Source organism: Corvus hawaiiensis, chromosome 30 (assembly GCF_020740725.1).
Source record: "Corvus hawaiiensis isolate bCorHaw1 chromosome 30, bCorHaw1.pri.cur, whole genome shotgun sequence".
NCBI lineage: Eukaryota > Metazoa > Chordata > Aves > Passeriformes > Corvidae > Corvus > Corvus hawaiiensis.
The window spans coordinates 9,558,257-9,569,254 of NC_063242.1; the positions used below are offsets into that span (position 1 = coordinate 9,558,257).

Sequence of the window (10,998 nt, forward strand, 5' to 3'; positions counted from 1 at the left end):
CTGTAGTGTCACAGCTCTGTCATGAAGATAGATTTTTTGTTTACTTGTGACTTGAATCTCAATGTAGCACCTCACTGTCCAAAGGTCTGTATTTATTTTTGTAATATTCTTACCAGGTTGGAAGTTATTTATAGCTTCTATATTTATTGTTAAGGATAGGAAATGAATACCCTGGGAATAGACGATGGATTGGTCTGACCACCTGTAGAGATCACAGAATAGTCTGAGTTGGAATGGACCCTGCAGGATCATCAAGTCCAGTTCTTAAGAGAATGGTCCATATAGAGGTCAAACTCACAACCTTGGCATTATTAGCACCATGCTCCAACCAACTGAGCTCATCTCAGGATATGAAACTCAGAGCTAATTTCACCTTGTTTTTATCCAAGGAAGGAAAATAAATGCTTCCAGGGAGCAATTCATTTGACTTGTTTGAGATGTGTGCTTTAGGATGGGACAAATACTCAGAAAGTTCCTACCCATTCTTCAGTAGTTGTAAGAAAAATGGAGCTCAGTACTACAGATCTCTGCATTTGGTCAGATTGGTGCCCCTAGAAATAGTATCTGTGGGTTATAAAGAGAGATAAGAATGATAAGTTACTAGTTACAAATATCTTTAGTAAACGTGCTTGAAGCTAACTGAGATGAATTCTACCTGAAATCAGAAGAAAACTGTTGAGGAGATGTGACCCAAATGTTGATACCTTAGATTTGCACTTCTTCTTTTGAAATCTTTCCTCCTTGGAAAAAATTCATTCTGGTCTTATGTTGATGATCTTCAATTATTTTTCTCTGGATAGGAGGATAACCTTATTAAGGAGTTAAGGTGTTCTATGCAGCTCCTTAGAAACTGCCTCTTTCAAAATGAAGAATGCAAAGTAAGTATTCTTATACTGAAGTAATGTGAGCTCATTCAGCTACTGAAAGATACTTTTTTTTTCTACTTCGAAGTTAATTTTAGGTTGGCTAAATTTAAGTTTGATAATAATGGCAAGAAATACTTCAAATTTCATTATTATTCCCACTTCCTAAGAATATTTCATACATGTATTGGGAACTCAGTGTTCTTAGGGAAACATCATCTCCCAATGGCTCCAGATGGCTGTTATCTTTTGTATCCACTTCTGCTTTGAGTAAGTCAATAATTCTAATTTTCAAAGTATATAATATGAAAAATGGGTGTGGACAAAAGTATGGGGCCACCAGAAAGGCACACAGAGATACACTTGAGATCTTAGAAAGTGGTTTCTTCTCCTTATTCCTCTCTACTTACTTCTTTTCCCTTTCTGAAAGACAAGAAAACCCCAAAACCACCCCAACCAAACAAGCAAACCCAAACAAACATGTTTGTTAATGTTTGTTATGTTAACCAAAGCATAAATAATACTTTTCTATTTATTTTTTCTTTATCTGAGTTAAATTGTACTAATCCTCCAAAACACAATTTTGTTTTCACCTCCATTTTTTACGAAATCATTTTTCTTGCTCAAAGTCTTGAATTTCTTCTTTTCATTTCATTCTTGGTTTTTTCTCTGTTCTTTTCAGTTTCTTTTCAACTTCAATTCTGCCTGTTTTTTTAATGGCGAAAATACTGCATTTCTTGTTTTCACTTTTTCCTGTGTTCTTTCTTTCTGATCACTGCTCTTCCTCTTTCTTATTGCTGATACCATTCACACATTTATTTCCACTTTCTCTTTCACAGTTTAATTTTTCTTGGCATTGTGTTACTTGTGCTATTTATACAACTTGGGCTGCTTTTAGCAAACACATTGGTGGAACCACAAGATTTCCTGACTTTCCAGGAGTACCCCTTTTCCAGGGCATGTATTAGCATTCTTTTTGTATGCAGAACACTTGGGGCTGAATAAGCCATCTGATTATCCCTGAAGTCCCCATAACTTGGTTGTGCCATAATCTCAGCTAAGATTGTTGTGGAATGTTTTTCTTGTTTTGATCAGGATCTGCAGGAACAATTGCTTGGAGGATTGAAAGAGTTTGCGTTGATAACTGAAGATTTCTATCATTTGCTCTGTATAAAACTGCACTCTTGTATTTCCGTGCTTTTTGAGTTCCAGTAATTACTTTAGAAGGAGTTGAATAAGACTTTAGAATAGAGAGCTCTTGAACAAGAACAGTTGGAATGAATAAATCTTTACTTTTGTTTGCATGTCTTTCAGTAATTAAGATATGGCGCTGTTTTTGACTGGCATAGAGTTAAATTCATTGGTGGTTGAAATCATGGTGTCAGTTCTCCATACAGTCTTTAAACCATAAGATAAGACATAAGATAAAAATATGTTTTTCTCACTCTGTATTTCATTTTCAAAGTATTGATAACATTTTAAATTCTTCCTTATGTTGTTGTAGATGGCAGTACTCAAAACTCATCTTGTTCCTGTTCTGCATTCTCTATGGCCATGGTTTTTAGCAGATGACTCCTCAATGCAAATAGCTCTGCATTTGCTTTGCGTCTACACTGCAAACTATCCTGCAGGTACTCTGTGGTGGAATACATCAAAATATTTTACCAGAAAAATTCAGACAGAAAAGCACAATAAAGGGAAAAAAAAGAATGTTTATTGCTACCATAAGAGGAAAGTGTAAAAGCTCTGGCCCATCAAAGTCTATCAAGAGTTTTGATTTTAATACATTCAAGATTTTGTTCAGATCTGGTTTCAAACTGTTGGATTTAGCAAAAGTACAATTGTACTAAAGGTTTAAATAGCATTTAATTCAAACCATTATGTTTGAAGGTTACACTGAATGTCCTGCCAAGCTGAGTAGTATATTACAGAAGTACTATTCTAGGAATTCTTTAATGGAGAACAGTGCATCAGTACTTTATATGGGTTGTACTTCAGTCCTTATTGAGAACATTCTGGTTTTGAAATAGTCAATCAAATTCAATTTTATATTAAATTTCTTCAATTTATTTATGCCTTGGAGTCAGTAGCTTGCATTTGTTTATTTTTCATAAGGAACCTCCTTTTCATTTGAGCAAACCTTTTATTTCCATTGGTAATTATCCCTACTACTAGGAGCTTGAACTTTTTTCTAGCATGGATTTGTCTCATTCCCTATCCTGGTTATTTAAATTTAGCAAATCATAAATAATAATTTGCAAGTGGCTTGAAGAGACACAAAAGTGTCTGTTCCTTTCTCCCTGTCAAGATACCATAAAAGAGTTAATATGGTTAAAATATGACTCTTTTTTTAAGCTAATGTCTCCAGACCTTAAATGAGCTTGCAATGGCTTGTTTTCATAAAGAATTTTTTTTCAGTATGCGCCAAAGAAAGATGTGTATTAGTCAGCTACAGAGCATAAAATAAAAATGTAGTATCCTGTCCATGTGCGAGAAATCAGGGTGAAGTTCTGATGGTCTTTCTTGTTTTTTAACTCTGAGTGACTCTAGGCTGCATTTTTATTTTCCTTGCTAATAAGAGCAAGAGCTGTCTGATCAATCATGTTTTTTCTTTCTGTTCGGAGTAGCTGGCTTATTTACCTCATTTACCTTATTTACCCAAATTTACCTACTCTGAACTGGTTAACCACTCCTCCTCAGTGTAGTCAGAGATATGCATGTAAATATTAGTTACAGTTAAACAGTGTCTCATTTTTGTTTACTTTTGCCAGGTAGGAAATTAACTGTTGTTGCTGATGGCCAGTGCCACTAAAAAAAGACATATATCTGTATTTGTGCAGAAGGCATGTATCTAGATTAGGTTGGTAACGTAGTTGTCCCCTGCTGCTGTGTTAATTTAAACTTACAGCTCTGTAGCACAGGATCGTGCATTCTTCTGTTGTACAGTGTAATGACAGCTGCAGACAGTGCTTATATTTCTCGAAAAAATATTCTAAGAAACTTATATTAATCCTTTCAGGTTATACAGAGACCTCATTTTGTGAACCAGTTTCAGAGGATCCCTTCAGATTCAACTGCCAAATAATTGTATAATTAGATATATGTTCTGGTTTTTAAGGAGACTTTCTGAGATGGAGCAATGGCTTCTATTTAACAGCAGAATCGCCTCTTACATTTTAGAACAATAGAACAGTAGATGCCTATTCCAGTAAACTGCCACATTCAGGCACATTTCTATTCAAAGCATGTCCCATTGACTTCATTGTGGTTGAAAGAAAAGATACCTAATAAATCTTTTCAAAAGTTCCATCTCATTGTTTGAGCAGTGGCACTGCTCTTTCTGTACGTTTTTCTTTTAAATACACATCTGCATTTCTAATATGATAAATGTCTCATTGCTTTAAGGTTGTGCTTCACTTTGTTGGGCCAGTGGTGGACAATCATTACTTCCGTCTGCACGAAGTGCAGCTGGCAATTCATTAATGCATAACATCTTGAAATTGGCTTCCCATGTGTCAAATGATAACAGCCCAGTTCAGCAGGTGGTCTTTTGTCTAATATCTAACCTTGCTCTGTCTCATGACTGTAAAGGCATTATTCAGAAGGTAAGTAGATGGTAATCTTTATTTTAGCAGTTTTCTTTTTAATAAACCTCATATTTTAGTATGGAGTATCCTGTGATCGTATAGAAATGCTTCTGTGGGAGTCAAATCCATTGTGTCTTCTCAGCTGTGTTACTGTTCCCTAAGAGCAGAGTGGAATTCAGTTACATTCATAGTCTGGACAATTTTTTCTAGAGCTTTTTATAACCTCTCTGTTTCAGTGGGGTGTAGCATTTTTAATACCCATATACATTGGTGGCAATCACTAGTGGATCATGAAAGTGAGTATGCTGTAGAGCAAATAGCTGCACATGAATGAACAAGAAATTAAACATTGTATAAATCATTAGGTGTGCTGTGTGAAACATAACCTTTATAAAAGTTTTAGGAAGATGTCAGTAATTGGATGTTAGATAAAAATCTATTCTTATTACACAACTGTATGTAATGTCTTTTCCTTTTTATATTTTGTATATAGAATGATCCTTACTCTGTTTTATCACATGTTCTTTGAAAAATCTATTTCCCTTGAACTTTGATCATTTAAATAAATTCGAACCTTAAGGAAAGAAGTCAGACCATATAGAAAGTCAACTGTAGTGTGATGTGATGAGCTAACACAACAGAAATTATAGAAAGTGTGTTTGTTTCTATCATATTTTATAGTAATTTAATAATTGCAACAATTTCTTTTGATCTCCATTAATAATGTTCTGTTCTTGGATCTTATTACCCATTAGAAATGCAGGGGGAAAATAGATCTTTTTGTGCTGCTAATTATGTAAAACCTGGTCATACCGTTACAAAGTGTCTAATACTCAAACTTTTTGATAGAAACAAAGAGTTTGAGATCTCTTCTGTAGTAGCTGTTATATTCTGTGAATTGTTTTTGCTTTTAGTCTCTTCAGAGTTGCACTCTAGTGTGATAGTACTTAGTCTTCCTTCTCTGTCTTGGGCTCCGCTTTCATAAGTGTAAGCAATGCTGAATAACCAATTCCCTCTGTGAAAATTAAATTACCAATATTATACTCACTTGAAGAAAACTACAGTGAGTTTGTTTACTGGGTTGCTTGCTTTCAACCAGATGCTTGTATATGTTGTCAAGATTCGGTGAGGCTGGGAATATTTAGTCAAGGACTTTTTCATCAGAGGAATTTATGTTAGAACATCTCCTTCTTGCAACAGGGAGATAGATTTTCACCTTCTCGGAGCCTTCTTAAAGTGGAGGCAAACCCTGAGATAGTGTATGTCATATCAATGCACATTTTTTTTTCTTCAAAGCTTACAAAAATAGAAGACATTCCTCTGGCTGTCAGTGAAGGAAGGAGTGGTGCTGTAGGAAACTCCTCCTTTCTTTTTATTTTTATGAGTCACTTCCAACTCGAGACATTCTATGATACCTTTAACATTTGCTAATATAATGCAATACTAAATATGGAATCAAGAATACATTATCTAAGTAGTGCATTGATTCACTTAAAATGTTCCTAGCTTATTTTTGGGTAGAAACACTAAGTGTAAAGCAAAAAGCTTATGTGGTGGGGGGAATCATCCTTTAAAGAAATATATTGTGTTGGATCAACTTCTGTGTATCTACACTGCATAAATTATTATAGAAGAAAATGTATGTTACCATATTAACTTTTTAACCAAGCAGTAGATTCTTTTTCATATGTAATTTTTTTCAAAAATCTTTGAATAATAATGGGTTGCCTGTAATATGTAAATTAAACAGTAGTACTAGTGTTTGGTCAAGTATGTAGGTTGGAAGGTCAAGCAATAGTGAACAAGCCATGGAATCCTATAAATTCTAAAACCCTTTTTCTTCCTTCTAACAGAGTAACTTCCTGCAGAACTTTTTATCTCTTTCATTACCAAAAGGAAGTAATAAAAATTCTAGTAATGTGTCTACTCTCTGGCTAAAGCTGCTACTGAACATATCTTTTGGAGAAGATGGACAACAGATGGTCATGAAGATAAATGGGTTTTTAGACCAGATCATTGAAATGTGTAAATACAAGCACAAGAGCAGCCAACATCTAGCACTTCTTATTCTACATAACATATGTTTTAGTCCAGCTAATAAACCAAAGATATTAGGTAATGGTAAGTATCTGAAGGGTATATTGTTCTCTTAGAATATTGTTGCTTCCAGAAGACTATATTTTCATGGCAGCTTGGGTTACTGACCAAGAACTCAGTGTTGTTTTTTAGAAGAGCATTTTTATAAAAATTATTTTTTTAGAAGTAATTACAGAACACATATTTTGGCAGAGAGACAATTGCAATAATACATAATAAAAAGAAAAGCAAAGAAATAGTTCTAAAAAGAAAATCAAGATTCATTGTTAGGCAGATCATTTGGATATAGCAAGACTTTATGAATGAAAGGATTTTTGCAGTTTTCTCAAATAGTTAATTTTTCAGGGAGGATTGAAGGATTTTTTGTGTCAGTCAGTTTCAAATAACTGAAGTTCTTATCTTCGAGTTGGACAAAATGTTATTAGCTTGTTCAAATCATGAATGTTGAGACAAACTGTTCTATGTCCTGTCATGTGCAGAAAATGTTTACGATAATGATAAAGTTATGTCATGGCATATATATTTAATATAACAATGTGCTCGGAACTTTTTTCATGGTTGTTTGTAGAAGGCATGTTTCTTTCCCCCATTTAATTGCAGAGAGAATGCTCCTGTCTTTGTTATAAGTTCTCAGCAGGTTTTCCATAGTGTCCATGCTTTTTATTTTTCCTAAGATGTGGATTTACTGCCTTAATTAAATATACATTATTCAGTTACATAATCTATGAATTTTTGTTGTGAAGTGAACAAGCAAAGTTGAAGAGTCTGGCTTCAGAGCAATGCTAGAAAATTAAGGCACCTACAGTGGGGTGGCAAATATTTCTCATTGGTTGCAAATCATCTGCATAATAAGTATGAAGGAAAATAGAAACATCTTAATATCCATCGTGATGTGGCTCTAATTGTGGCTAGTGGGAGTTGTAAAACAGTTTCACAGCTTACTCAGTCCCTAAGCATAGCTGATGGCTATACATAATGTTCATGTTTTATTACTGGTGGCTTAACTTTTTTGCATTACTTGTTTTTGTTTTGCTATATTGTTTTTAACACTTCTTTCAATGTACTGTGCTGATTTTATGAGCATATTGAAATTTAATTGATAATAAAGCTTTTGTAATTCCTCTGCCATACCCGTACTTGTCATAAAAATAAGTGTACTCCAAGCATCAATCTACTGAGGCATGTAAATATATTTACATTGCTCTTGATTATATTTTCTAGATGCATTTGGTTTCATTTTTTTTTTTATTTGTCTCATTAGATCAAGCAATTGCAGTACTGTCTGCCTGTTTGGAAAGTAACAGTCCTGCTGTTCAGAGAATAGGAGCAGCTTCGCTTTGGGCTTTGCTTCACAACTATCAGAAGGTTAGTATTTGAGAAATCTGTGAAAGAACTGTAATGTTATACTTTTATGCTGTAAACAATACAGTAATCTCTAAGTAAATAATAATAAAGTTTACAGTAGTCATTCTGGTCTATTTTAATTGCATAGCTGCTGAGGCTGGGAGATTAAACATGGTAAAGAAGCAGCTTGTCCTTTGTCATTTGTGACTAATATAAAAGTCTGTATGATGATACAGTCATGTTAATTCTAAAAATTCCTGCGTCTCGTGCTCTGATGACTTACTGTGATTTTCTAAACTTTGGTGTTGAAGTGTGATCATGTGGGGAAGAAAGCTCATTGTGTTTTGTGTGTTTGTGTGTGTACAGGCAAAAGTGACTTTGAAGAATCCATCCATAAGGAGAAGAATAGATGAGGCTTATTCTTTAGTGAAGAAAAGTAGGTATTACTTCTACCTAATGCCAATTCTTTATTTTTCCATCATTAAATGATTTCAATTTATATCATTACAGTAAGTTTTTGTTGTGCTACAAGTTTTTGAAAGGATATTTTTGTCTCTAAAATCACAGTTAGCAATATGGTTTATGGTTAGGCACCTTATAAATACAGATGGAGAAAAATGCCTTAAGTAAAGACCTTAGGTAATTGCCAAGGTTAGTTTTGAAGCATAGGTCTGATCATGCTTGCAACAAAAATCCTTCTTTTCACAGTACAGTTCTGTGACTCTTTAAGTCTAAAGTTAGTGATAAGAAAAATTCTTTTAGCATTGACTTTGCTTACCCATGCTCAGCCTCAGAGCTACGTAGAGAAGGTATCAGAACAGAGCATTGTTACAACATTGAAATACTGTGCCATGAGTTAGTGACATTCTGAGAGCTTGAGATTTTTGCTCAAATAACTGAACATAACTTGTTTGAATAGCTTCAGTACAATAGGTTCAGCTGAAGAACATTTAGCATTAAAGGTGTTCAGACACTGGTCTATAGCTGGAGTTTCAGTAGTTAATAATGGGTCACATCAAGTTAGTCTAATCTTGACAGGACGTGATAATGACTCATTTTAAGGTAAGGAACTTCCATATTAATTAAATTGTTCTATAGATATACTCAAATAGCTTTATTGATTGAGGGGGTTATAATACCAGGTTTCCATAGTATTTGCATAACAGATTTGCCACAAATTTTGTCTACATTGACCTTTGTTGGTATCCTAATAAGGAGGAGATGTATTTTTAATAGAACATCTCATGATAATTATTCCTGTGTTGTCACCCAAATCCATTACTTTTGTGAATGTACTGTCATTTCAAACTCAGCCTATACTAAATCAATCATTAAACATAACAATACAACATTTCATATACTGATAATAAATAGATAAGTTTGTATTTCTCTTTATAGCAGAAGTACCACTGGTCAGAGACTTTTCAAAATACCATGTTGAATCAACAAGGTAGAAATATGCACCTTTTACATACTAGCACCTTGTAACATTAATCGCCATTTATTTGTGTACTGCTATAGAACATGAAGTCCCAGCCAGAACTATTGATTTTTTAATTCAATAAACACATATCAAAGTATGGAGTATAAAAGATTTATGCAACTGTAATTGTTACATTTTACAATTGTGTAATATGTCATCAATATTGTCATTAATATATTCCTGCATTAAGGTTCTCAACTAGTCTGTGCTTGTAAAGCTTTGATCACTTAACAGTGATGATTGGCTAAAATGGTATATTGTTCTTCTGAGTACACGTGGGGGAATTTTTCGACATGGCTATTGTTATTTTACATTTCCTGCTTTGTCCTACCCAAGGAAAAAACCAAAACAGAATTTGCAACATAAAGTAGTAATATCTAATTTGCTACTCATTAATACAGAGGTTAAGGCCGTAAACCAGCATGCATTCTTCCAAGGCATTTGATGCAATCTTTGGTAATTTTATATTAAGAATCAACTAGAAATTCAAATCTTGGGATTCTTTTTCCTTTCAGGTTCTCCCCAGCCAGAAGAAAATGAACTACATGCCTACCATGTAAAATGCTTAGAGAATATAGTGCAGCTTCTTGATTGTTAATGGTCATCAGTCAACTTCTCATGTTGAAATTGAACAGCTTGTTCAGTGAGAGCCTGAAATTTGAAGAAAGCACTTCGATTCACAGATCTGTGGCAGCAGCCTATCTGCTGTGGAAGAAATTTATGAAGCCTTTGAGGAAGGAGTTCATGACTTTGAACCAAAGAAATTGTGCTATATGTGGTTCAAACTATTTGTACTGTAATCCCAATGGGAAATTATAATTATGCTACTATGTAAAGTATGTACACAGAAGAAGGAATGTACAGGGGAAAAGATTTGAAAAATAAGTAATTTTCTTAAATTATGCATTGAAATTGTTATTGTAAAGTATTAGAATTTCTGATTTGGATTGTTCTTAATAAAGGGGTTTTTAACTGAGATCAGCATTTGCTGTGAGTGAAGTGGAATTTTTAAGATTGCAGGTGGGCACAGTGTATGCTCAGATTCAAGAACTGAAAATGTTGGCAGTTGTGGTGTGTTACACATATTAAATGCAGCAGGGTGTATGTTGTAGTTTTGAAGATTTTAGTTCAAATTGCTGCATGTTTTTTAAGACGCTAACGATTGAAAAAGAGCTCTCAATTGCTGATATTAGAGGTGACAGTTATGTTAACATAGTTTATTCAGGATATGGGGTCTGTGCATCCATTTTAGTTACGTTGCAACAATGTAGAAAATATTTAAGTCAAAGCTGTTGGTTTCTAAACACTTTGAATCTTTAGCTTGGGGCAAATTCCTCCCCTCCCTCCCCCACCAAATATTATCTGGGCCTGTGTTTTCTTTGAACAAGCACTGCTACTATGTAACTATTGTTCTTAGTTTTGTAGTATTCTATGCTGAAAGGGTAAAGATACATTGGTGTCTGAGCAGGGCAGTTTTTCTCACCGTGTGCTTCTGGAGTACCTAACAGGGTGTTTTAATTTCCCTCAACACATAAAGCTTTTATTTTGTGTCAGAGTCACATAGAAGTGAGCTAATTCAAAGCAAAACCTGAATAACATCTCTAAGAATTATAGCAAGGCCATG

The 10,998-nt window shown here is 34.2% G+C and overlaps 1 protein-coding gene across 3 annotated transcripts in view; it reads left to right on the top strand.

Moving 5' to 3' along the window:
• Positions 1–10,350, top strand: part of RTTN (rotatin) — an 80,322-nt gene extending 69,972 nt beyond the window's left edge. For 2 of the 3 annotated variants that reach the window (XM_048289554.1, XM_048289555.1), the window contains exons 43-49: positions 801–878; positions 2,368–2,494; positions 4,269–4,468; positions 6,304–6,571; positions 7,809–7,912; positions 8,258–8,327; positions 9,890–10,350. In XM_048289554.1, the coding sequence (XP_048145511.1) occupies positions 801–878; positions 2,368–2,494; positions 4,269–4,468; positions 6,304–6,571; positions 7,809–7,912; positions 8,258–8,327; positions 9,890–9,972 (930 nt within the window). In that variant the 3' untranslated portion in view covers positions 9,973–10,350. Of the gene's footprint in view, positions 1–800; positions 879–2,367; positions 2,495–4,268; positions 4,469–6,303; positions 6,572–7,808; positions 7,913–8,257; positions 8,328–9,889 lie in introns of those variants that run through there. The other variant, XR_007200456.1, reaches the window with a different exon arrangement.
• Positions 10,351–10,998: the final 648 nt, after the last annotated feature.